The following is a 26,943-nucleotide window of genomic DNA, read 5'->3' as shown; positions in this document are numbered from 1 at the left end:
TCAGCTTCTTTATCTCCTGTAGATGATTCATAGAGAGAAAGAGAGAGAGAGAGAAAGAGAGAGAGAAATAGAGAGAGAAAGAGAGAGAGAAATAGAGAGAGAGAGAGAGAGAGGAAAATTAGACAGAGAAAAAATAAATGAGAGAAGGGGGAAGAGCAGAGATGGAAAGAGTGTTTAAGGAAAGAGAGAGACCAAGAGGAGAGAGGGAGAGAGGGAGGGAGGGAGGGAAATAAACAGAAAGAGCTTTTGTTAGAAGCAGTCATGCTCCAAGCACGCACACAGGCATGCATTCGCTCTCCCACCCCAGAGGCTGTTAAGGGCCCACACTGTAGCCAGTCTGCAGGGGCCTTGGAGAGGGGGCAAGGCTCAGTCTGCGAGGGTTAAAGGTGGCCTCATAGAGAGCTCAGTCTGCGAGGGTTAAAGGTGGCCTCATAGAGAGCTCAGTCTGCGAGGGTTAAAGGTGGCCTCATAGAGAGCTCAGTCTGCGAGGGTTAAAGGTGGCCTCATAGACAGCTCAGTCTGCGAGGGTTAAAGGTGGCCTCATAGACAGCTCAGTCTGCGAGGGTTAAAGGTGGCCTCATAGACAGCTCAGTCTGCGAGGGTTAAATGTGGCCTCATAGACAGCTCAGTCTGAGAGGGTTAAAGGTGGCCTCATAGAGAGCTCAGGTGGCCTCATAGACACGAGTGTGGTGTGATGGGGCAGCCGCCCACAAGAGCATGGCAGTGTGTGTGTGAGTGTCTATGTATGTGTGTCTGTGTATGTGTGTCTATGTATGTGTGTGTGTGTGTGTGTGTGTGTGTGTACGGTTGGGGGAGGGGGGATGAGGGAGGAGGGTGAGAAGAGGTTGTGGAAGAAGAGGAAGAAGAAAGCTACAGATGATGACTTCACAGGAATGCAGGAGACCAAAACACACACACACACACACACACACACACACACACACACACACAGAGCCTAACCATGTCAAGGTCATCCAGATGACCACACATCAAGAACAGACAGACAGGAAGGCAGGAAGGCAGACAGACGAGCAGGCAGACAGACAGGCATGGAAGGAGGGAGGGAGGAGGAGGGAGGGAGGCGAGCAGGGAGACGGATGGAGAGAACACGACAGACGAGTGTGGGAAGGAAAGAGGGAAGAGAGGAGAGGAAGACGCCTGATAAGAGAGCATGTGATGATTGGTTATGGATGAGGGCGAAAAGAAGGAGGAAGAAAAAGTGTTACCTCACACAAGGGACCCAGAATTTGCCACACCTACAGCCAGGGGGGAAAAAGACAGAAGAGAAGAGAAAAATCACATGGAAAACCAATACACAGACAAATCAGAGAAGGAAGGAAGGAAAAGAGAGAGAGAGAGAGGGAGAAAGAAAGAGAAAAGAACAGAGAGAAAGACAGAACGAACAAAAGAATGAAAGACAAAAAGAATGAAAAGCTGACTAAAATTTAGATGTAAAGAAGATTTTCAGAAAGCAGAGGATGCTTTCTCCAGCAAGGAGATGCATTTGACCCAAAAACGTACACACACACTGGCAAAAACATACACACACACACACAGACACATCAGTGACAGCACAGACCAACACCTCCACTTTCCCCAGACTGAACTACACCTTCACACCGCATAAAAAAACACCAATATACAGTCATCACATTCAACAAACCCAGGCTCACTGCGCCACCCTGTGGCCACCCACCAGTCTAGCACTTGTGGAGGCACACACACAATCATGAGCCACTCCTGGCACAGGGGCCAGACAATCCCACCCCAGTGGCAGCGCCAGCGCCTGCCAGCGAGCGGGGCTCTGAATGCTGGGCACCGCAAGGGGGGGGGGGGGGGGGGGGGGCGGGGCAATCTTCCCTAACGGTGAAACTAGGACGGTCAAATGGGGCCAAGGGAAAGGGGGAAAAAAGAGAAAAAAAGAGAAAAAAAAGAGAAAAAAGGGGGAAAAAAACAATTACAGGAAATCTTTTTGCTGGTTTGAAAAAAAATGTAGCCACTAACAAAGTGTTCCTCTGCAGTGCTTCCTGTCCACTCTTCAGCTGTTGTCATGTTGTACCAAAGCTCGACTTGGAACTGCAGTAAGGCCCTCACTCGGTGGAGTATACTCGCAGTGCAGCATACTTGCAGCCTGTGGGCAAATAGTGAACAAAACCTGCAGCAAGTCTACACCTATGTGGGCTACCAAACCTCAACTCTTCTTCTTTTTTAATAACAGTGGCAGTAGGGGCCAGCTTTGATAGAGAGAGCGAGCGAGAGAGAGAGAGAGAGAGAGAGAGAGAGAGAGAGAGAGAGAGAGAGAGAGAGAGAGGGAGAAAGGAAAGAGGGAGAGAGAGAGAGAAAGGAGAGAGGGAGAGAGAGGGAATGAAGGCTAAGGGTGTCTCTTACCATCTCGTGCTGCTCCTGCATCTGGGCGATCTTCTTGGTGTACTTCTGGTCCACCTGCTTGAGCTCAGCCACCACCCCCTCACAGCGCTCACTCAGGGCCTTCTTATCGTCTATCAGCTGAGGAGCGAGGGATGGAGGGAGAGGGGGAGACAGAGAGGGAGGGATGCATGATTGTATGGCTAATTCCGGAGGAGAGAGAGAGAAAGAGAGAGAGAGGAAGAGTGCAAGCAAGGGAACTGAAATGCAATGTCAGCGCAAGAGAAACAAAGTGATATGAAGAGAAAAACAGAGAGAGAGAGAGAGAGAGAGAGAGACACAGATAGAGGGAGAGAGTAGAAGAGAGAGAGAACTGATCTGTGAGTGGCACTGGCATGGCAGGAAGTGGTACCACGAGGAAGTGATAAAACGAACATGCCGGTCATCCAACCAATCAGCAGCATCGACACAGGCAACTCGACAACACGTCTTCTACTGACTTTGCAGACCAGCCTTCTCAGACTTACTTCTGTGTATGTGTGTGTGTGTATGTGTGTGTGTGTGTGTGTGTGTGTGTGTGTGTGTGTGTGTGTGTGTGTGTGTGTGTGTTACCTGGTCGATGAAGCTGAGGTGTCTCTGGATGGTGGCCTCATACTGCTCCCTCTGCTGCTGCATGGAGCGGTTCAGCTCCTTCTCTGTCTCCTTCACGTGACGGATAGTCAGCTCACGCTGTTGATTCTGCATACAAACACACACACACACAAACACACACACACACACATACACATACACTATAGTTATACATTCTATGTACAGTAGGTACAATTTGTGTGAGTATATTTGATTTAGCTAACATTTAGGTGGGTCTATGTGGTTATCAGAGCATTCAAGTTCATGTTCGTGTACATTTGTGTGCGTATAATATTTGTGTACGGTGTAACTGTGTACCTCCATTTGTGTTTGTGTGTGTGTGTGTGTGTGTGTGTGTGCGTGTGTGTGTATGGTTGTGTGCATATCTGTGTGTGTGTGTGTGTGTGTGTGTGTGTGTGTGTGTGTGTGTGTGTGTTTATGTTTGCATGCATATCTTTGTGCAAATCTGTGTGTGCACATGTGTGTGTGTGTGCGCATGTGTGTGTATGGTTGTGTGCATATCTGTGTGTGTGTGTGTGTGTGTGTGTGTGTGTGTGTGTCTGTGTGTATGGTTGCGTGCATATCTGAGTGTGTGTGAGTTATACCAGGGCGGCCTGCAGCATGTTGACAGTGCGTCTCTTCTCCTCCAGGTCCATCTTCAGCCTCATCATGGTGCCCGTCACCTCAGCCGCCGTGGCAGAGGCCTGCTCCACACCGGCCAGCTCCTCTTCAGACAGCAGCGCCTACACACACACACACACACACACACACACACAGACACAGACACAGACACAGACACACACACTCACACAGACACACAGACACACACACACACACACACACACACACACACACAATGAGTAAACACCCTTTGCCAACCCTGTAAAACTATTTTTACTTTTTGAAGACTGGTCTAATTTTTTTGAATGTGCGCGCCGCTATCACGTTCGGTGCAGTCAGTTCCATAGATTACAGTGGAAGCTAATTGTGGCAGCATTGCGCTCCACGAACGTAACGGCAGAGAAAGGGTTAAAGCGGAGCTAGTAATCAAGGATCTTTGGTAACGGTTCAATTGCATGTCCGACGTAGCCCCTGCTGTCATGTGACTTTAGGGACAGACGAGGAGGTTCGCTGTCCAGTGTCTGACCTCTCTGTGTGAACCCGACGTGACGGAGCGCGGCCGCTCTTGCTCAGACTTCTCCATCTCGTCCAGGAAGCTCATGATGCTCTGCAGCTTGGCCTCGGACAGCAGGGCGCCCCCATCAGGCAGGACAGGAGGCTGGCTCAGCTGACCGTGGAGCTCCAGGTTATCCGCCGTCAGAGACGTGGAGTCCCCGTCCTGAGAGGAGGAAGAAGGACAGGAGGAGAGGAGAGGAGGAGAGGAGGAGGGTAGGAGAGGAGGAGGGTAGGAGAATAAGGGTAGGAGAAGAGAGGAGAGGAGAGGAGAAGAGGAGGGTAGGAGAATAAGGGTAGGAGAAGAGAGGAGAGGAGAGGAGGAGGGTAGGAGAATAAGGGTAGGAGAAGAGAGGAGAGGAGAGGAGGAGGGTAGGAGAATAAGGGTAGGAGAAGAGAGGAGAGGAGAGGAGAGGAGGAGGGTAGGAGAATAAGGGTAGGAGAAGAGAGGAGAGGAGAGGAGAGGAGGAGGGTAGGAGAATAAGGGTAGGAGAAGAGAGGAGAAGAGAGGAGGAGAGGAGGAGGGTAGGAGAATGAGGGTAGGAGAAGAGAGGAGAGGAGAGGAGAGGAGGAGGGTAGGAGAATAAGGGTAGGAGAAGAGAGGAGAGGAGAGGAGAGGAGGAGGGTAGGAGAATAAGGGTAGGAGAAGAGAGGAGAAGAGAGGAGGAGAGGAGGAGGGTAGGAGAATGAGGGTAGGAGAAGAGAGGAGAGGAGAGGAGAGGAGGAGGGTAGGAGAGGAGGAGGGGAGGAGAATGAGGGTAGGAGAAGAGAGGAGAGGAGGAGGGTAGGAGAGGAGGAGAGGAGGAGGGTAGGAGAGGAGGAGAAGGAAGAGGGTAGGAGAGGAGGAGGAGGAGAAGGAGAGGAGAGGAGGAAGGTAGGAGAGGAGGAGTGATGAGAGGAAGAGGAGGAGGGTAGGAGAGTTTTTGTATGCAAAACATTTTTTTGGTTTGGTAAATGGCCAAAACAAAAGCCACAAACCAAAGTAAAGACAAGTACCAGCATATCCAAATCCCAGAGATTGAGAAAAACAAAGCACGCTGTAAGCTTTTTAAGAGAAAGCCAATTCTGTTGACTTATCTGACTTGATCTGCACTGACTTGGGGCTTCATACCAGCGTACCAATGCATCACATGGCAAACAACACACATGCACACACACACACATATCACACGGCAAACAACACACACACACAGACACACACACACCTCCCACCTCACTGATACAGGTTACATACCTTCAGGCAAGTACACACACACACACACACTCACACACACTCACACACACACACTCACTCACTCCTAAGAAGTACTGTCATAGCCCCAAACCCAGAGAGCCATGTGGGCCTCCCCCCCCCTCTCCCTCCTCCACTCTTCCTCCTCCCCCTCCTCTCCCTCCTCCACTCTTCCTCCTCCCCCTCCTCTCCCTCCCTTTCCTCCCCCTCCTCCTCTTCCTCCTCCTCCTCACCTCATCTATCCAGGCGTACTTCTCCTTCCTGTAGCTCTTTGGCTCAGACAGCCTCTCCGGTTCCTCCTCCAGGAGCTTAATGGTGTCCAGCAGGTCGTTGAGGGTGGTCTTGGACTGGGCTCGGCTCGAAGACGCCCCCTGCCTCTGGTCCTCCATGCTCACGGATCTTTCCAGAATATCCTGAGGGACACAAAAATACAAGGATCTTTTTAGAGCAGGCACCGACTGACGGTCAAATGGTGTAAAAACCTTCAAAATTCTTCAATTTACATGCTGACACTACACACTCATAAAGACATAAACAATCATATCACAAACTCACACACACATTAAAGACACACACACACACACGCTGACTCTATCTCATTACATTCATGAAATGTTCAACACTGTTAGTGACCTTAAATAGAGGTCTGGCATGAGAAAGCACAATGTGTGAGGGTTGCTGACAGGTATCTGCGGTGGTATTTGGGGCAGCCGTGTCCTACTGGTTAGCGCTTTGGACTTGTAACCGGAGGGTTGCCGGTTCGAACCCCAACCAGTAGAAACGGCTGAAGTGCCCTTGAGCAAGGCACCAAACGCTTCACTGCTCCCAGAGCGCCGCTGTAGCAGGCAGCTCACTGCGTTGGGATTAGTGTGTGCTTCACCTCACTGTGTGCTGAGTGTGTTTCACTAATTCACAGATTGGGATAAATGCAGAGACCAAATTTTCCTCACGGGATCAAAAGAGTACATATACTTACTTACTACTTATTTGTGGTCAGTTTTGGTGGATGGGATGGGATTACCTGAGAGCACTGAGAATCCCGACGTCCGGACAACGCTGGCGACACTGCCCTGAGGTTTTGGATGTCATCAAGCTCAGGGACCAAGTTAACATTGGAATCTGTACACGAGGAGACAATGAGTCAGTCAGTCAGTAGCTTATATGGAGAATATTCTAGAATGTGAAGTATTCTTCACATGGGAATTGGATGTGTGATCCATATGGTTTGGAGTAGAAAAGTAAAAACCTTTAGAGGCTGTCTGAGGAACATCTCTCAGACATTTCCACTTATGTCATAAAAATCCCACACCAATAAATCTGTCAAGAAGCTATTTAGTTCTCACTCTTCAGGGACATTAGTATTACATACATGTTCTCTTGCTGCACTCAAATACAGCTGATACTTAATGTTCAACTAAACACTTATGTGAAATATTCATGGTAAATATTACTACTTCAAAAGAAAATGAGGAGGGTTGCCAAAAAAAACTGCAGTGAGAATGCTTGAGAGGACATTGTTTTGGATGACCTTTCCCTTAGTTCCAGCAATGACAGCAACAGTGAGGTTTTGGTGGGTGGTTAGAGCAGTAGTCACCTGTGTTCTTTGCTTTGACGTCGGTGGGGGAGCCAGGCTGCTGGTTGGCAGGGGAGCTCTTGGAGGACTTCTTGCGGCCGACCTTCCCAGCACGCCTCAGGGCCTCCACCTCCTCCTCGGCCGCCTGCTGCACCTCGGCCACGCGCTGGGCTCTCTTCTGCTGCAGCTCCTACAACACACACACACACACACACACATACACACGTACACACACACACACGTACGCACACACACACACACACACACAGTGTTTATCAAACATTAGGATGACATTGATCACATACCTCTACAGACTACTTCATAGTAAGTTAAATGTTCACATGACCTAAAACTGTCTTTGAAAGTTCAGACAACGAACAAGAGACCGAGACAGCCTCGCTTTAATAAATCTGGAGAGATTTGACAGATCCGATAGGCCCAGAGGTTGTGCTGACTATCAGCTCATAGAGGCACACCTGGCTGCAACACACACATGCACGCACACACACACACACACACACCTGGATGGCTGTGAGGCGCGCAAGCCGAGCCTTCTCCTCTCTGATGCGTTTCCTGTCCTCATCCCGCCTCTTTTCCGGGGGCCCCTCCTCCTCCAGTCTCTGCTCACGCTCCTGCACACAGGGACACGGAAGAACATTTGATTTCATTTCTTTAGGTCTTTAACTGCACACTAGTTGAAGATAACACTACAATCTGTCACGTTTCATTAAGAGTCCACAGCCTCTCTCCATCTGCAGTACCTTCTTCTTGGTGATGAGCAGGCGTCTGACGGCCATCTCGGACGCCTGCCGCCTCTTGATGTGGCGCCGATACCAACGCTGGATGGTCACTACCGCCTGGGCGACCTGCTGGATGTACCTGCAGCCAGGACAGCAAAGCACACATACACACACACACTCAATGACCCGTGTTACTGGACCAGCAGAATGAATAGATAGCAGAGGATGCCCTGTGGTATAGCTTTTCATTTAAAAACACAAAAGCGTCAAATGAAATCTATTCCAAACATACCTCACAACCCTTTAAACATGACTGCCTAGTAAATCAAAATATCAGCTCATAAAACGAATCAGAAATAGAGTCAAGCGGTGGCAGCTCGGTTGTTGAGCAGCATTGGTTGTTATTCTGGGGATAACTCCCAAGATGCCTTGCGGTGTGCTCACCTCTCGGCCTCCTCCTCGCTGACCTCCCTCCTGCGAGGCTGTGAGGGGCTCCGGAGGGCGTTATTGTTGGACGCCGACGCCGAGGAGGAGGAGGAGAAGTTCTTCTGGGACTTGGTAAGGGAACCGTTCTCCAGGGAGCTCTCGTCGTGCACCGTGGCCTTGATTATGTTACTGAATGGACGGAGACAGAGACAAAGACAGACGTTACATTCATCCTTATATTACAAGTTGACGTTCTGTTTTATTGTTCTTTGCAACACTATTGTACTTTGCAACACTGTATCTCAATAGTAATACAATTAAAGCAACTTTGAATGAATTGAACGAGAGGAGAGTGTGAGAGAGAGAGAGAGGAGAGGGGGTGGAGAGGGAGCGAAACTGAAAAAAGAGCCCCACATACTTGAAGGAGGGCTTCTGGTTGGAGCTCTTTGGTGTGAGGGGCTTTTCGGAGTAGTTGTTGTGCAGGATGGTGGTGACAGAGTTGCCTACTGCACCCTTGTTACTCCTGAGGGACGATAGGGGAAAACAGGTATTATATTTAGAGTTAGTAAAGCATGCACACTCATTTATGCACATTTATGTACTTCAACATCAAGTCACGGGTGATGCATGGTTATGCAAGCCTCTGCAAGGTGCTGCCTTCAACGACAGAACTGATGATATACATGCAGCAAGGTGCACACACACACACACACACACACACACACACACACACACACCACACACACACACACACACACACACAGACACACACAGACACACACAGACACACACACACACACACACATTTCCTTTGCCTACACCTTGACATTCAGAGACTGGAAAAAAACATCACAGGAATCTGAAACTTGTCCACCTCGGGGCAGTGTTGCCTTTTTGATGGACAGGTGAATAGGATGGCAGCAAGACAGAAACCAACCACTGAGTAATGTACACAGTACTGTATGCACACATTCTTTTAGTATTCCTGAAAGCTCACATGACTAGCGCAACCCTTTAGAAGTCCCTTTCTCTCTCTGCCATGTTCTAAATTTAGGATTAGTAGTAGCGGTACTGCTGTTGCTGTTGACGACAACTACCTTATAACAACAATAACTACAACAGTAAAAACAAAATAAATAATATCTAAACAAATAAATAATATCTAAACAAATAAATAATATCTAGCTCATAAGAACATCAATGTCCACACTGTGCAATACAAAGATAATGTTGCAGAACAACGTTCACAATCATTGAACACAATTGCTTTCAAAGTGGCTGAAATAGCCTCACATAAAGGCATCGCATTAGTAGATGACTAGGGATTTCCTTGTCATTGGTCATTGTGGATGCTAATATCGCTATAGTTACAGCTGTCATTATGGCTACTGTGGGCAGAGTGGACGGGCCATTGGCGTTCGCCCACCTGTTGTTGGCGGTGAAGTTGGCAGCCAGGGTGACGCCACTGCTGCCCGGCTCCCTCTTCTTCGGGCCGGTGGGGGAGTCCATGCTGCCCACACTGCGGGAACTGCTGGGCAGGGGGAACGCACGTGGCTGGTCATCCTGGAGGAGGGAGAGAGAGAGAGAGAGAGAGAGAGAGAGAAAGAAAGAGAGAGAGAGAGAGAAAGAGAGAGGATGGGAGAGAGAGAAAGAGAAAGAGAGAGAGAGAGAGAAAGAGAGAGAGAGAGGATGGGAGAGAGAGAGAGTAAGAGAAAGAGAGAGAGAGAGAGAGAGAGAGAGTAAGAGAAAGAGAGAGAGAGATAGGATGGGAGAGAGAGAGAGAGAGAGAGAGAGAGAGAGAATGGGAGAAAGAGTGGGAAGAGGGAATTCAGTGGTTTCTCAGTGATGAGGAAATACTAGAATACAGCTCCATATTCACAGAGAGAGAGAGAAAAAAAACTCCTAATGGTTGGAAATGTTTTAGATTGGAGAAAGGGTTCAAATGAACAGATTTCTGCACATACATCATGTATGCATTTGTGTGTGTGTATATACACTCACACACACTTCTGTCTTTGTACTGCCCCACAGCTCATTTTCTTGAGTAGAGTACAGGTTACCACTGGTTTGCCATCCAACTATGTGCACAAAGTTACATAATTCAATCTACCATTTGGCTTTGCTGGAGCCTTTCCTCTCGAGTGAGTCAGAGTGAAATCAACAGCAGGTTTCACTGGCAACGCTAACACTTTCCACAGACTTCATAAATATAGCACAGCTAGGAACAAGGGGAACTAGGGTTATATAAGGCCTAGTGTGTTAGCTTTCTGCAGCTAACAGTGTCCCACTTGCTGACAAGCTGAGTCAGAATCACAGGGGTCATGGACGACTTGGGGGGGGGGGGGGGATTGGTTGGTGTGGGGGAAAAAGTGCAGCGTTACCAGAATGTTCCAGGTGGTTCGGTCCGGGGAGGCCTTGCTGAGGCTGGCCAGTTTGCGGCGGCCGTTTGAGCTGCTGTCGAACAGGGCCTGGAAGTCCTCCGAGCACTCCTCACTGTAGGAGTAAACAAGCTCCGTTCATGTCTGACTCTTCAGTCTTAAAACGAGATACAAAACTTCAGCTCCAGCGAGGGAAAAAGGCTGCTCACATTCTCAGTTAACTAAGCCATCTTTGTATCAGAGGAAGTTGGCTATGCCACAGTGACAAAGAATAACACAACACTGATACAACAAAAACACTGCTCATTTGTACTAGCATAAAACTAAGTTTAGGGTCACAGTTAAGACTTGGGTTAAGGATGGATTTATATAACCACAGAGCATCACGGTCCATTGGTGGACAGCACACGGTGTTCTCGGTCATGTAGTTATATTGTAATAAAGACTAAGACATAGCCAGTTCAGTGTTACAAAAAAGTGTCATGACACGGATCAAGCGGAACTCTAGCTGTCAACTGTATCTCTTGGATAAGGAGCCGTGCTAGCCCTGTTAGCACGTGCAGCCTACTCTGCTGGAGTCTTCGTTCGCGAGAGGCACACCACGCCTCCAGTGCTGAGCGGAACCGTGTGCTACAGTATGCCTGACCTCTCAGCTATTGCCAAGTACTGAGTGGGTGTGTGTGTGTGTGAGTTTAAGTGCCTATGTGTGTGTGTGTGTATGAGTGTATGCTTTTGAGTGTGTGTGTGTATGCATGGAGAGAGAACAGATTGTTTCAGTGTGTCTCTTAAAGAGTCTCATTTCATCAATCACACACACACACACACACACACACAAACAAACACACACACACACACACACACAGTAGCTGTAAAGTAAGCCAGCAGTGAGACGGGGGAGCATATCTCTGAACAAACCCAAAACAGCTCCATGTTCTTGGAGGGACTGAAACCTTATCTGTGGATCCTCCACTGAAGTGCCCTTGTATCTGTTTTGTTTGCGGAACAAGAAGTAGGGTGGTGTTGTTGGGTTGTGGGGCGGGGGGGGCACTGCAGGGTGACAGCTGCACACATGCACAAACTGTGCCCTTGATTCATGCATGGTATCAGTACTATCACCAAGACGACATCCCCCTCACCTCACACACACACACACACACACACACACACACACACACACACACACACACACACACACACACCAGCTTTCCATGGTCAAGACAGACAAGGGAGGAGATAAATGGCCACACACACAATCACACACACATATGGCGTCAGAACATAACACGGTGCATTCTCATTCTCTCTCTGTCTCTTCTCTCTTTTGCATTCAGATACCAATGCACAGCTGATGCCGGCTGGGGCAGATGCCTGACGCCTGACGCCTGGGCCTGGGCCCTATCCCCCCCCCCCCTGTCTCACACACACACACACACACCCTGGTTCCATTAGCATCCAGCCTGGGGACCTAGTAGGGCAGCTGAGCCAAGCCTGCTGGCACAATGAAAGGGAATCCAATCTGCCACTGCATTTTAAAAGACGCACATTCCTCCACGGCACCCTTGGCCACCCTCCTCCCGCTCCCTCCACCCTCCACTCGCCCCCTCCACCCACCCCCTCCATCCTCCACTCGCCCCCTCTGCTTTACAAGCAGGGCCAGGGAGGGTCAGCGGATGACAGTTATGAAGGACTCTGAAGACACAGGAGGGGTGGGGCAGAGGAGGGTGGGAGAGGTGGGGTTTGTTGGATTGTCTTCTGCTTAAGCCCAGTGCTCAGGCATCCCAGAAGGCAATGTGTGTGTGTGTGTGTGTGTGTGTGTGTGTGTGTGTGCATCGGCAAAGAAGAGGGCGCCAGCAGCTGCCAAACAATAGGCTCCCCGCATGCACACACTTCTCCTTTCACCGCTGCATTCCCATTCAGAGAAATCTGACCCCCACCTCCACCCCACCCAGTGCCCCCTCCCCTCCTAACCCCCACCCTCATGCCCCCATGAACCCCTCCTACTCCTGACAAAGCAGGGCAATACACCGTGGCGACAGCACTTCTGTCACCCCCACCCCTGCAACCCCGTCATCCACCCCTCTTTCTCTGCCCCCACTCCCCCACTCGGGCCTTTCTGATTCAGCAGCCGCCGGCCGGCCGGCCGGCCCACAATGCCCATTGTCCCCTCTGGAGTGCTCCGGAATCCTCTGGGGGGTGCCAGCTGTTGCGTGGCTCAGGAGGAGGAACGCTGACTTGACTTGAGTAACGCAGCTTGTTAAAGGGACGAGAGGGGGGCGAAGACACAAGGCCTGCTCCAAAGTCTAGCCCCCCCACCCACGCCACAATTCACACACACACACACACACACACACACACACACACACACACACACACACACAGCCTATCCCCATACATCAAATCACACAAAAGTTCACGCGTGTCACTCTTTCAGTACGCCACTCGCGCTAAAGCAGCACATGCTCAGGCATGCCCTGGAATACTAATACAACCACAAGTAATAGTAAATGCTCCCGATCACGCTCGAGTTTGACTACTTCTCCAATCTGCCACTGGTCAAATAGCCAATCAAGAGGAGGGCTGATACGTTCCCTGCAATCTGTATAACTTATTTAATTAGAAGTATGAGTAGACTAAAGACTCTGAGAGGTGCCTTTGTGTGGCTTTAGGCCTAAGTTAAAGGAGAATTCCAGCTACAGTGCTACACTCTGTGGGCATGCCCCAAGAGTGTAGCACTGTAGCTGCCTGGCAGCTCTATCTGTTGGCTGCAGCAACTCGGACTGTAGAACCGTTTGTTTTCTTTTTTTTTCCCCCGAACCAAACGTTCTCGGTGACTTCGAGAAACCGCAATTCTCCTTTAAATCTGAGCAGCAACACATGATTCTATTTCATTACATGTATACTTACATAATGTTATGACTTAATACAGTAAAATCAGTCAAATAAAAAGCATTTAATGCATAGTCTACGGTGTGCACTTAATGCACACCCCTCTGAAGAAAAAAACACTTAATGCATAGGTTGTTGCCTACAGTGTCTGACACAGAGTGATTATCCTAAACTAACATCAGGGGGAGTGTTTTGCTTACCTCAGGCTGACACTGGCTTGCTGGTTCACCTGGGTGGTGCTGTTGGAGCGCCGTAGGTTCTTGATGGAGCGGGAGCCACTGAACGCAGCATCGCCCTGGCAACAAGAGGAGGGGTGTCAGCAACCTTGTGCTGTACAGTTACCAAGGTGACAAAGACTTCAATATTGCATTGGTGGTGATGATACTCGCTAAAGGAAGCTCACTGGGACCTGGTGTTGCTGATGCTGCAAGGCAACAGGTTCCTGCACACTCAGCTAAACACCTGTTTGCCTTGAAACAGTTTCATATACTGGCTTGCTCATTACAACCCAGTAGGGACTACATACGTTGACCATGTCAGTGCTCAACTGCTCAAACACTCACCAGTGTGTTACGTTTTCCTCTTCCTTCACTGGCCACAGATACAGACACAGAGCGAGAGAAGTATTTGCCCGGGGACGCACTGCTGGGCCTCCTGGTCACTGAGAGCTGAGATCCAGTCAGGCTGAGGTCCAGCGCATCCCCTGCTCCTCCAGTGGGAATGGACGTGGGACTGCGTGTGGTGTGCATTGTCACAAAGTCTACAGAGAGTGAGTTTGTATGAATGTCAGTATGAATGAATGAATGTGTGTGTGTGTGTGTGAGTGTGAGTGTGAGTGTGTGTGTGTGTGTGTGTGTGTGTGTGTGTGTGTGTGTGTGAGTGTGTGTGTGAGTGTGGGTGTGTGTGTGTGTGAGTGTGTGTGTGTTTGTGTGTGTGTGTGTGTTTGAGTATGAGAGTGTTTGAAAGAGACAGGGAGGTGTGGAAAATCAGAGGTACCATAGTTAAGACAAACCAGATGGATAGGCTATATATCAGCCCTCTAGACCCTCAAAGGACTAAAAGAAATGCAACTTAATTCAAACGGCAAAATACATAGGCTACTAGTATAAAACATTCACTGTTTAAAACATAACTGTTGATGCCAATTCAGCTTCAATATACACCATCATACTAAAACCAAAGTGTACAACGTAAACAGTATAGGCTAGTTTTTACTGAATCCCATGGATGTAGAAGATTATTATTGCTTGATTGCCTTTGGTTAACTGGCTGGACACTGGCAACAAATATAACGTTAACTTAGCCCATTGAGCAATTGCATTAATTTAGCAACAAAAAACACAAGCCACAAGCAGCAGTCAGTTTTGCTTTATCAGGAGAACGCAACAGTGTTGCTGATAACGTTACAGTAGCTACCTCGGCTATACCTAGCAAAGAGAAAACTGATGTTACAGTAGTGGAGTTCACTGACCTGTCTATACTATTTGTTGACCTGTCAAGGCTGCCGTTATTATAACGTATTGTCCGTTCAATTAATTACATAGAAACGTAAGATAGGAAGCCTAACTTTAACGTCAGTATTATGTGGACAAGACAGGCTTCATCAATTAGCAAAAAGCACTACACCACAATAATAAACAGTGTTGTTAGCTAGCTTTCTGGCTAGCCATTTAGCCAGTGATATTGATGCGTTATTAGAAATATCTACATTTGTCTTTAAAAGGTATCTTTAAGTTGACAATGCTAGGAAAAGATGAAAAAATGCAAACAACTGATTCAAGATAATGTTCTTGCAAACTCGACGACAACCTAGTTGTCTAGCTGGATGAAAGTTCAGTAAGAGCTTGCTAAATCTTGAATCCATACTCAGTGAAATTGCTTGCTTTCCCCCATTACGGACCAATGATGGACCCCCTTCCCAAATGTAGCAGAATCAAAAACAGAACAACTCACGACAGTATGCGCAGACCGATCGTCCAGAGGTTGAATAAACCTCCTGATGAGTCCTGTGTTAGTCCCAATGTAATAGTCACAAAGCAAAATTTCGTTTGTGAATTCAGACTGTTGAGGACCAACAATACAACATCTTCTCTTAGGCAACGAGAAAACACAAGAACTCCGCCCCTCGAAAGCTGTGATTGGTGGTGGCATCCCTTTACCCCAACACTGCAGATGATCCGATAGGCTGCCGAAAAGTGTTTGTCATGAAAGCTTGGTTGACTTTGCACGAAGGGGGTGTGTAGGGAGACTAGACAGCGGCAGATGTTTTCACTAATCCGTGGTAGTGGGGGGTTGTAACATGTTACTTACTAAATGAGAGTGTAATAATTCATAGAAAATCATTTGTAGGCCCTATTACGTTCCTTTACTGGTTAGTTATTTTAGTCTAGACAGAATGACAACATTGTTAAAACAGCACAGGAGGGACAAGGAAACTTAGGACACTTAACGCTGATGTGTTCATAAAGAAAAAAATATTTACACGGTGAGACCTTCATTCAAGGTCTAAGTCTACCTTGAAAGAAAAGTTTCAGATCCTCAGTTGAATTCACCTCCATTCCACAACAAATTGGTCACATATTTTGTTTATATAAATAATAGCAATACTATATTAATACATAGTAAATGTAGTCTACATTTCACAGTATAGCATATGCATTTCAAAACTTCTGATTGTTTATTATTATGTTATTATTTCTATCTTCAAGTCTTTAAGTCAGATAGGCCTATATAATTAGGCCTAAGGAGAGAGAGAGAGAGAGAGCATGCAAAGACCACAGACATAATTAATATAATATTAACATAATAGCATAATATTAGGCTATTATTATAGCCTACAATTAAAGTGTGTTTAGTTGCATGTGCAATATCATCAATAGGTTCTATGCAAACTCAGAAGTGATGCAAAGAACAGGGAGACAGCAAAGAACAAAACACAATTCAACAACAAAGGTCCAGAAAACCAAATGGACACACATTTGTAAATAAAAACAAAAAACAAATTAAGTCTACTTCATTTGGATCATCCACACATATCCACACAGAACCACAAATTATGTTTTAAATGCCACAGCAAACCAGATCTCTGCTGTTTTGCCATAGTCAGTTGCTCTGGTAGAGCATCCAGCTTGGGTGGGGGTGACATACTACCCTTCTGGTCCAAATGGTTCTCCAGGGTGGATCTGATGCACATACTGAAGATAGATAGATAGATAGATAGAGAGAGAGAGAGAGAGAGAGAGAGAGAGAGCGCACAGTGATGACCAGAGAGAGGGAGGGTTTTCCAAGAGAAGAGGAGAAGAGCAGTGGAGCAACAGTTAGCATTCTAGTCCATTGTTCTGAGCACACGCATTCCTTTTCACTCTCAGCCCCCAGCTGCTTCCTCAATGGGTGACCAGTGCAAGCTGGGATTGACAGATGGTCGCCTGGAGGGGTCAAAGTGCACAGCTCCCGAGTCAAAGGACTTTAAATCCCGATATGCCCGCCGACTTGAGGGGGGCTACTTTGTTGTGATTGAAACCCACTGCCATGGGGGGATGTGATGCGGATAGCCCATGTGATGTCTTTGTTTTAGTAACAAGGGAAATTGTGAGAGCAATCCCCTTTCAGATGCGTAGGTTTTATGGTCGACACACTTCAGATCAAGGTTTCTTTGTGTGCTTGCGTTTATTTGACGTGTGAGTGCCTCCACTTAGGAACATCTGTTAAATAAATATTACTACTCCAGCCATTCTTGATAGGCTATATAGCGGGAAAATAGGGGACACTTCAAACAAGACTATTAAAACTGCCGTTAGATATGAAAATGTTAGCTGAAGATATCTTACCCTAGCACCGTTACAGTGTCTGTCACTGGTTAACTTTAACCAATTTGGCACAGGGTGTCCTTCATTTCTCACCGAAGCTCCAAATCGCAGAGCTACAGGAACGGCTAAATCATCATTAAATGGACCAACAGACTGGGACTATATCAGATGGGTGGCAGAATGGATGCTCTCTTACTCCCAGTGAGGTGCATAAGGTTCTGAAGAATCTGATTCTGTGGTCTTCAGGAGGAGAACCTCATGGAGTTCACAAGTAAAGAAGTCGATGTCAGTCAGGCAAAAGAACCTTCTTGTCCCAGTCCTCAATCTTTTGAGAGTTCTGCCCCGGAACTCCAGGAAAAGACCTGGGAAAGGATCCTATGTAACACAAAACATTTAAAGAAACAATTAGTAATGCTTGAAGTAGTGCATGTGTAGTGTATCATGTGTGTATATGGTTGAGGCTATTTAAAATAAAGTGTCAGGTCACTGAAAATTGAGATAATTGTGATTAAAAAATGCCAACATTTTCTTTACCCATCTTCTATGTTGAAATTCTAAAATGGCTGCCCAGGAACTCTCACCAATATCTGAGTCCTACAACAACAAAGTGAAGTGTGAACGAAGTGTAAAAGGTCAAAAAGTCAAAATGGCGGCTAATAACATCAGTTAACTTTCAGGATCGATGAGTGTCTTTTTGGCTAAACCCTACAGATGTGTGGGACAAAGAATGGACACGTTCTATTGATCAACCTCACTGGATATATGACTATAGGGGTCAGGGCCTCCTAGTGCCTCATTAAAGACATCCAACTCAGGGTGGTCAACACAAGAGAATATCCATGTTGTTCAAAAATATACTTCCCCTCTGTTTTCTCTGTTTACAACAATAATAAAATAACAAAATAAAGATGCACTATTATAGCCTTGGAACACAAACATCTTTGACATATTGCAAAAAAAGTTATCAGTACAGTTCACATTGTAACAATTAACATATTATTTGTAACAGGAAACAGTGACTGTCCGCCATTGTCCAAAGGCCTAAATTGATACATCACCGTATCAATACACACAGGCTCTTGCACTATGGCGATATCCATTGTATAGGCACGTAGGTACAGTATACGACACATACCTTCTCTTCCAGAGTCTGGCTTCTCTCTTCTCACTTGCCACAGTTGGAAGTGTGCCATTTGTCAACCCTACTCTCTTTTGTTACCGATGCCTGAGGGGTTTGGCATTGTTATGGAGGTCGCATCCATTTCTTTTGTGAGAGTGAGGTAATGACTGTGAGTACATCATTATGACTCTGCACCCACCCATACACACACACACCTGCCCTCTCTTGAGCATCAGCTCTGATTTCCAGCAGGTAAGGAACTGCCAGGTGGCCACACAGTGCTGCAGGCTGTTCTCCCCCAGCGCCTATGGAACATCAGACACACAGAGGAAGGGGGGGGGGGGGGGGGTCACTTACAGTATTTTACAAAGGAATGAATACTGAAACTAAACCAAAGTTTAACAGACCCATATACAGATATCCATTCACTGGGTGTCAATAGCTGAATTGACGGATTAATGATCAATCTAAGATGCTTGCACACTGCCCCAACACAAACTCCAAGAAATACCATTGGTTGGGTCAGAGGGCACCGTCAATCTGTCAAGTTGTACATAAGCTGCTTTTAGACCTATGTGTAAGTCCGGCTGTTCTGCGGATGTCAAACGTTTGGGTCGTATATCTGAACAACATCACTGGTCATTTGGAAGATCCGCAGGTTAGCATCATGTCTGAATCACCCGAAGGGTCGGACCTCCATTTGACAAAGCTCCGCAAGTAGCCTACTGCGGAGGTTGTGTCTGAAAGCAGCTATTAATATGGTTCTACATGTTCTAAAGCCGTTCTTTTCCATTACTGTCTCGGCAGTGAGGAGCTGGGAGTTGGTTTTCTGAGCATTGTAAAAACTGCAACCAATAACTTTAATAACAATTGTGGTCTGTTGGCATTTGTTGAGCAGTGTGCATGCAATTGAGACAAGCTTATTGACAAACCGTACTGCATACTAATGTAACCTGTTTCAGGTAGCACAAATACAGAAAAAAAATGTATACCTTAACGACACTCTAGTTTTTCTGATCAAGTGGGTAAGACTGTGAGAGTGATGCTGTAATTGCAAGAGGAGCAACAGAGAAAGAGGAGAAAAGAGAGACAACTCAACGACTGCAGACTCACAAGAAAATATACAGTAATGCTGCTGTGTCAATAAAAACAAAACATTCAGCCCATTTGGCTGGAGGTCCAAATGGAAGCCAACACAAGCATAATCAGATGCAGAGAGAGAGAAACACACAAACACATTAACACACACAGTCTCACTTTGTTAGGACACTTTTATTAAAGTTATTCACTTGCCCAATATACAGGTCACAGTGCTGCACTGTGATTAGAGATGTGGTTATGATCACCTATAGGTGTGTGTGTGTGTGTGCGCGCACACACGCAAATGCATCCACATGCATATTAGGGGTCTGGACTTTAAAGGGAAACTTGGCAGGATTTCCCCCTCTGCTGGAGAAATTGTGCATTATGCTATTTCAAACTGTGGGAAAAGGTAACAATAAAGCACATGGATTTGTTTACAAGCTAGCGAACGGTTAGCATAAGTTTGGCAGAACTATGTGGATGTTACAAGGTAAGAAACACGATTTAAAACGAGTTTCTTGTTTCTCACTTCTCTTTCCGGGACGGTAAGTCTTAATGTTGCAAGGTTGGTTTTCCGCCTGGGGACGCTAGGCGCAGGGGTAAAGTCACCATTTTCACCGGAACAGGTAATTTAACCATCCGAATGATTTCTAAACGGGTTTATTACGTTGAAATAGTTGCCAAGTGTCCCTTTAAGAACAGCCTTGAATTGACCCAAACACCTGAAAGTTGTTGGAGTTGTACTTATTTGCAAGATCACTGTTCAGATGATTTAATCTTATACACAGCCTCTGCGCTCCCATCCCCTTTCATTTCTAAGATGTAGCCCTCTGATATAAACCTATTCTGGTTGTACCTGTCTCTACAGCAGAAAGCTGACCAGAAGTGACTGGCTACTCTCACTTTAGACCAATAAGAAGTATAAGTGTTCCCCGGAACGACCCCGGTCACAACATGGGCTGTAGGCCTACTTTGGCTGCACTTATCTGCAACTGCACAAAATCTGCTACTTTCGTCTCCACCTGGTTATACCACCGTTTGCTATTTTGGGCTGTCTGTGGAGCAGCATTGGTGAGGGTGAATGAGGAATCTGCCTGGTCTTGATCACAGCTTTGGCAACGGGGGTAGCATATTGGTAGCCTCTATGTTTGTTGCTCTTGTCCGTGTTAGTGAGAGAGTAGATCCTGTCAAGTACTACTGTAGCTGGAATTCTGTCGGGCACTTTTGTCCGTTGGCAGAACGCTTTGCTCTCGCCAGCAACCACCCTAAATTTGTGCTACTCTTTTTGCAAAGAATGAGGTGCACATACTCTGTGCCCCCCGGGATGTGAAAACTGGCATCACAAAGCTTCCATATGCAAGGAACACTGCCCCATGACTGCAATTTGCCATTTGTGCGTGTAAACCACCAATGTTCGCACACACATGCATGCATGCACATTGCACACGCAGAAACACACACACCCACACAAACAGACACACACACACACACATATACTGTATATACACACATGTAAACCCACTCTCTCTTTCTCTCTCTCTCTCACACACACACACAAACACACAGTTCATGTTGTCATGTTGCCACTTGTGCATGTGAACCACCAATGTTCACACACACATGCATGCACAGCACGCACACAAAAACACACAAACCCAAACACACAGAGTGCCTGTCACTAATCTGCCCCGGTTCTTATTGATTATTGACTTGCCTCTGTGAAATCTTTGCCGCTAATATTTTGCTCCCCATATCTATTTTTAAGGATGATTGAGAATATCTCATATTTTCCAATGAGATTCTGTGCTATGATAACGCTGTCATAGACAGGAATCCTTTCGAGGATCTTGGATTTTCTTGCAAGTATCCCAAACTGAGTAAAGTGGTGACTTTTAAATACAAAGCTCACCACCAGCCAGCAATCAGTGTCACGTCGCAGAGGGGCTTTGGTAAGTTCACATTGCAGTTTAAATTCTTCAAGTCAGAGGCATACAGTCAAGTAGAGGAACCAAACTCCCCTCTGGAGTTCGACCTGGGAGAGATGATGTAGGCTAGGCTACATGCAGATCGAGGCCATCTCTTCTATTCCCAACATTGAGTTGCGAGCACTCGATTGCACCGCTGCTCCTACCGATTGTCCTAGCGATCAACGCAAATATCCGATTCTTCAAAGCGGGTAAGATCAGTTGTGAACGTTTATGAAGCGTCATGCAGGTGCAAGATAGATAATCTACTAAAGCAGTGTTTTTCAAACTTTTTTGTGCCACGGTACACTTTTGACACTTAAAATGTCCCACGGCACACTAACATCCTGTGTGAAGAAAAAATAAACATACCATAGCCTAAACTTTCAAATAATACACAGATATGGCCTTATAATGGCTTCTATGCAAGACCTGCTCAATAAAACAAGCGCCCTCTGTTTCATGTGTAGGTGAATATCTAATTTAATTGTTGTTATGAACTGGAGATGTGATGATTCTGTGAATACTGGATATGGGGGCCTATGAGAGCATATGGTTATAAATTATTTGATGCAACAGTTGCTTTTCTGGACCAGTGAGTGACATTTGGGTAATTTTCTGCGGCACACCTGATGATCTCTCACGGCACACTAGTGTGCCCCGGCACAGTGGTTGAAAAACACTGTACTAAAATAATTAACCAGGTCTATCTGACATCCACAAATTAGATTTATGAAGTAGTATGAAAATGACTTTCATTAATATTGAAAAAAGTGATTATCTGTTGATGAGATATTAAATGCCCATATAGGGGAAATGTCACAAATGGAAATTGACACAAATGTTTAAGTGATAACCCCTTACAAGAGAGACTTTCTAATGAGGAGACACAGCACTCAAAATCCTCCATAGAAATGCATGGGGTTAGTTTGTAACGCCAATATGGCCGTTGTCTACACATATCCCACCCTGATCCCACTCCTTCCTCGCCAAAACGTCGACATGTGTATACATTGAGCCAATGATGTGGTGTGTTGTGCAGACATCGTGCCAATCATGTGTTGTGAACTCGCTGCTGGAGCACGGTTGGTGTCGTGAAGCCTTGCGCACGCGCATTTCTGCCGAATAGGATGCCCGATGAGTACCCAAAAAGCGTTTGCGCTTATGGCCGCTGAGTGGAGGGACTTGCCTAAAAGGACTTTGCTTATACTAGCATGTCTCACCAAACCACATTTGAACAGAGTCTGGGCACACATTGCAGAATGTTTTCAGTCATTGCATGCTTATGGATGTGTTGGTTAATTCCAAAACCATTAGTGTCCAAACTATATTCTCTGATCTCAACTGAAAGCAAGCTGGCTAGTGGCTACCATTATATTGCTATTTCACAGACGTAAAGTGGATGAGACTGTGGAGATCTATACCAATGGCAATAACTCAAAGGTCCAGTTTGCAATGAAGGCTTTCAAGTTTATCGGCCTCCATGACCAGGTAATGATCATAGCTTATTGTGCAGACAGTCTACTGTTCATGCAATTATGTAAGGTCAATTATTGTCCTGTTGGTTCTTGTGATTAAGCCATGTCCTCTGTGTGCAGGTGTTCATCACCTGCTCCACCATGCTCTGTAAGGCCGGCACACAGGGCAGCACGTGCCCTCAGGGCTGTCCTTCATCACGTCACGTTTTTCCCCACCGAGGAGCATTCTCTCCTGCCTGTTGGCCAGGTTACCTACCTCACTGAGCACCATAGGCGCAGCAGGGATGCCCTCCTCGAGACCTCACGTCACTTCATCTCCCAGGGTCCCGTGCGTCTTAGGCCCCAGTGAAGTGTGCCCGATCAAGGTAATGTAGCCAGAGACCACTTGACCAGTGATACGAAGGGTAGCAATCAGTTAATTAGAAATCCTTTTCCTGGATATTAACCTCTGGTCACGTAAAACTCTGTATCATATATCATATCTGGGTCATATATTATTAAAGATAAATGTATTAAAGATCATTCACAGTATGCCATAGAGTGTGCAAATGAAGCATTTTAAATTACACCTATGTTGTTATTATACATTATGATGTATATCCCAGCAGTGCAAATAATCTATATTTACAAAATGTGATCAATACATCTCATAAATCAGGTAGGTAAAACCCACATCCAAAAGCATAAAAAGAGACCAACGCAAGGAGAAAAACAGTCCATCCCTCCACGTGCTTGTTTCAGGTAGGCACATTCAATGCACATGCAATGTAATCAGTGTAAATTCAGAATATGCGACACATAGGTGATGCAAGGAACAGTTTGAGGGAGACAGAGAGACAGAATTTCACAACAAAGGACCTGCTGTTCAAAACAAAACTAGGACACAAATTTGTAAATAAACAAACAAATAAAGCCCTTAATTCTGACCCATTTGGATCAGTCAAACATAAGCCAAAAATGGTCATGTTTTGAAGGCCACGGTAAATTTCCAGATCTCTGCTGATTTGGCCATAGTCAACTCCTCTGGTAGATCATCGAGTTCGGGCGGGGGTGACATGACCTTTTGGTCCAAATGGTTCTCCAGGGTGGATCTAATGCTGAGAGAGAGAGAGAAAGAAAGAAAGAGAGAGAGAGAGAGAGAGAGAGAGAAAGAGAGAAGACAGTCGGACAAAAGAGGAGAGGGGAAGAGCAGTGGAGCAACAGTTAACATTCTAGTCCACTGTTCTCAACACACAGCCCCCCTTTTCACTCTCAACCCCCAGCTGCTTACTCAGTGGGTGACCAGTGCAAGCTGGGATTGAATAGAATAGATGGACCAACAGACTGGGACTACGGGAGAGTGTTATGAGATGGATGGCAGAATGGAATGGGTCTTACTCCCAGTGCGGTGCGTAAGACTCCTCATTCTCAGGGTTGGTCTTCAGGAGAAGTATCTCATGGAGCTCTCGAGAAAAGAAGTCAACATCAGTCAGGCCAAGAAACCTCCTCAATCCAGTTCTCTCCTCTTCTAAGAGTTTGCCCCGGAACTCCTTGGGAAGGCTTTGGAAAGGATCCTATGGAAGACAAAACACTTCAGTAAACCAAAAAACCAGATGGTCACACACTCTTTTGTGTAGCATATGATGGCGCAATGCTCACATGAGTGTACAGTAGCTAAATGTATTAAGACAACATATGCAATATATACAACAACAAATACAATATTTTTTTTACTCTAGGCCCAGCCGTATCCAGCAGGTTTTGAAGAATAAATTACTTTACACAAAATATTGATTATTGTATGCCAACTATATACTGTAACACAAATATTCAAATATTTGAGAATGTCGTTGAAACACTGAATTTCATCTCAACACTTTTGGCCACCACTGTATATTGTATCTGACAGGGCATACCGGAAATGCTGTTCATGGAGGTGAAATGATTTACATAAAATGCAAAATCATTAATATCGCCTTCCTGCATACATCAAATATCATTGTCTGGTTGAGAGCAATGATTAAAATATGGATACTTTACAATAGCAGCCCAAGATATCTCAGTAATCTAGAGTCTCTAGAATAACAAAGCAAGTATTACTTGTATGAATGGTCAGAAGGGCAGCTAATGACATCATCAATGACATAACTCAGTTAACTTTCAAGACCGATGAGCGAAACACACAGATACATACACACACACACACACACACACACACACACACACACACACACCTGTCCTTTTTTGAGCATCAGCTCTGATTTCCAGCAGGTAAGGAACTGCCAGGTGGCCACACAGTGCTGCAGGCTGTTCTCCCCCAGCGCCTGTGGAACATCAGACACACAGAGGGGGGGGGGGGGGGGGGGGTGGGTGGGGGGCGATGGGGGGCTAGCTGCATTAGGTCACTTACAAGAATTAAGTTATCTAGGTTGACATTTGAATCACAGAAAGAATATACCCTGGAAATCCAGAGTTCTCGCGAGAGCACAATTTGAATTGTGCCCGCAAGATACTCTGGCCACGAGCAATGATCCAAATTTCTTCTATCTCTCGAGCGAGAGGGACCAATCAAATCGGTGTAGGCGGGACAAAGGCGAGCTACACTGATGACTGACACTGATGAATTGTTGTGATTGGTTGTAGCGTTATCCAACTGCGTGCAGTGATATTTTCAAATGCATGCTTGGTGCCGCCCCTCGAATTGGGCCATTTTCATTACTCGTGGCCAGACCCTTAATCTGAAAGATTCCAGGGTCTGGTTTACCAGGCTAGAAAGAATAGGGAAATTAAATAAAATGTTATGCTTTTCCCAACAGTCCAAATTATCATGAAAAAAACATGCCTTCACTTGTGAAGATGACAAGATAACAAGAATGATAAGTATTGAACAGTTATCTGTTCCGACCAGCACCTTGACCATGTTGCTGGATATCTGCTGACCCATCCTGAGTGAGTCCCTGAGGTAGGGGACCAGCATAGGTTCTCCACCACCACCGGTTTTCCCCAGGAACCGCAGGCCGATCTCCACAGCGAACACAGCATCGCAGACGTCAGTGAAAGACTTTAGCACTACCTTCATGTCTCCAAGCACAGAGCCCTTCAGAGGTTCCTGGAAATGATTAAGCATTTTATTTACACTGGTGTTAGTGTGTGTTTGTCTTTACCATTCTCTCTATTCACATCAAGTCAGGATGATTATCAAAGAAGAGAATCTATTTTACACTATTTACACTAATGACTTAATTAATGACTTAATTAATTAATTAATTAATTTATTCATTCATTGACTGTTACACTAAATCAATTTTAAAAAAAGCATGATATGCGTTGGGTTAAACAGAAATTGTACCTGGGGTATTTTACGGCTGACATCTGCCAAGATAACAGAGAAATCCTGCTGATGGCGGTTAAGGTACTTTGAGGTGTCCTGCAAGCAGAGTGATATGGCAAAGCATTGGTAGGCAGTTATAGATGCTATTAAATGCATTTACAGGGACATAATGAAAGTTTAGACCTATGTGATCAGGCTAACTGTATTTGTTTTAGGCATTTTGGTATTGACACAAGAGGGAAAAAACGGCAAAGACAGACCTCAAAGAAAGACATACTGTAATTTGAACTGAATGCACAAGAAATATGCATTGAGCTCATGACCTGAATGAATTTTACCTAAATGAAAAGTAGTAATTGCATCTGTAATTTTACAAATGACATCATTTTGTGGAGTAGATCAAGGGGATAACATTAAAAAAAAAATAACTCACTACTTGGATAAGAGGTTTTCCTGCCAGGAACCTACGACAGAGTTCTCTCTGAATGCCCAGCAGGTTGTAGCTCATGTCCGTCTGTCTGCCTGTCACCAAGGTGTAATGACAGTGAGCCAACACCAGGGTCAGCAGCTCACGCTCTGGATGACACAGGGCAAGCTGGGTCTCCGACAGCCCCTCCAAAGTGATGCTGTAATCACTGCATTGGCAATGGGGAGGAGATGAGAGATCTCTGACTGCTGACTCACAAGGAAATGTAATGCTGTGCTGCAACTGTCAGCCAACACAAGTACATGTACACACAAACAGCCAAACATACACACATAAACAGATGCATGCATACAA

At 46.0% G+C, this 26,943-nt stretch overlaps 3 protein-coding genes across 10 annotated transcripts in view; 1 reads left to right on the top strand and 2 right to left on the bottom strand.

The window, feature by feature from the left end:
- Nucleotides 1-15,504, bottom strand: part of cep131 (centrosomal protein 131) — a 35,927-nt gene extending 20,423 nt beyond the window's left edge. The window contains exons 1-18 of one of the 2 annotated variants that reach the window (XM_042082015.1): nucleotides 15,355-15,504; nucleotides 13,965-14,161; nucleotides 13,602-13,696; nucleotides 10,519-10,630; nucleotides 9,564-9,700; nucleotides 8,556-8,660; nucleotides 8,156-8,326; nucleotides 7,733-7,850; nucleotides 7,493-7,603; nucleotides 6,993-7,161; nucleotides 6,420-6,517; nucleotides 5,632-5,811; nucleotides 4,142-4,333; nucleotides 3,600-3,737; nucleotides 2,977-3,102; nucleotides 2,389-2,505; nucleotides 1,227-1,256; nucleotides 1-16 (exon numbers count right to left, since the gene is read on the bottom strand). The exon at nucleotides 1-16 is cut by the window's left edge and continues 87 nt beyond it. In XM_042082015.1, the coding sequence (XP_041937949.1) occupies nucleotides 1-16; nucleotides 1,227-1,256; nucleotides 2,389-2,505; nucleotides 2,977-3,102; nucleotides 3,600-3,737; nucleotides 4,142-4,333; nucleotides 5,632-5,811; nucleotides 6,420-6,517; nucleotides 6,993-7,161; nucleotides 7,493-7,603; nucleotides 7,733-7,850; nucleotides 8,156-8,326; nucleotides 8,556-8,660; nucleotides 9,564-9,700; nucleotides 10,519-10,630; nucleotides 13,602-13,696; nucleotides 13,965-14,150 (2,101 nt within the window). In that variant the 5' untranslated portion in view covers nucleotides 14,151-14,161; nucleotides 15,355-15,504. The remainder of the gene's footprint in view (nucleotides 17-1,226; nucleotides 1,257-2,388; nucleotides 2,506-2,976; nucleotides 3,103-3,599; nucleotides 3,738-4,141; nucleotides 4,334-5,631; nucleotides 5,812-6,419; nucleotides 6,518-6,992; nucleotides 7,162-7,492; nucleotides 7,604-7,732; nucleotides 7,851-8,155; nucleotides 8,327-8,555; nucleotides 8,661-9,563; nucleotides 9,701-10,518; nucleotides 10,631-13,601; nucleotides 13,697-13,964; nucleotides 14,162-15,354) is intronic. The other variant, XM_042082016.1, reaches the window with a different exon arrangement.
- A 904-nt stretch (nucleotides 15,505-16,408) lies between these two features.
- rnf213b (ring finger protein 213b) overlaps nucleotides 16,409-26,943 on the bottom strand; it is a 45,610-nt gene continuing 35,075 nt past the window's right edge. For 4 of the 7 annotated variants that reach the window (XM_042082003.1, XM_042082004.1, XM_042082005.1 and 1 more), the window contains exons 58-63: nucleotides 26,596-26,797; nucleotides 26,181-26,258; nucleotides 25,743-25,940; nucleotides 25,066-25,155; nucleotides 24,230-24,405; nucleotides 16,409-16,589 (exon numbers count right to left, since the gene is read on the bottom strand). In XM_042082003.1, coding sequence (XP_041937937.1) covers nucleotides 16,424-16,589; nucleotides 24,230-24,405; nucleotides 25,066-25,155; nucleotides 25,743-25,940; nucleotides 26,181-26,258; nucleotides 26,596-26,797 — 910 coding nt within the window. In that variant the 3' untranslated portion in view covers nucleotides 16,409-16,423. Of the gene's footprint in view, nucleotides 16,590-23,344; nucleotides 23,950-24,229; nucleotides 24,406-25,065; nucleotides 25,156-25,742; nucleotides 25,941-26,180; nucleotides 26,259-26,595; nucleotides 26,798-26,943 lie in introns of those variants that run through there. The other 3 variants (XM_042082007.1, XM_042082008.1, XM_042082009.1) reach the window with 1 other exon arrangement.
- LOC121699710 (oncoprotein-induced transcript 3 protein-like) lies at nucleotides 21,435-23,254 on the top strand. Its single transcript, XM_042082055.1, has 3 exons — nucleotides 21,435-21,586; nucleotides 22,766-22,865; nucleotides 22,973-23,254. Exons 1-3 carry the CDS (start codon nucleotides 21,471-21,473, stop codon nucleotides 23,114-23,116), a joined length of 360 nt encoding a protein of 119 aa, XP_041937989.1. The 5' UTR covers nucleotides 21,435-21,470; the 3' UTR covers nucleotides 23,117-23,254.

Source organism: Alosa sapidissima, chromosome 24 (assembly GCF_018492685.1).
Source record: "Alosa sapidissima isolate fAloSap1 chromosome 24, fAloSap1.pri, whole genome shotgun sequence".
In the NCBI taxonomy this organism is placed as follows: Eukaryota; Metazoa; Chordata; class Actinopteri; order Clupeiformes; family Clupeidae; genus Alosa; species Alosa sapidissima.
The sequence above is the reverse complement of the archived record's forward strand: the minus strand, read 5'-3'. Positions and strand labels throughout refer to the sequence as shown.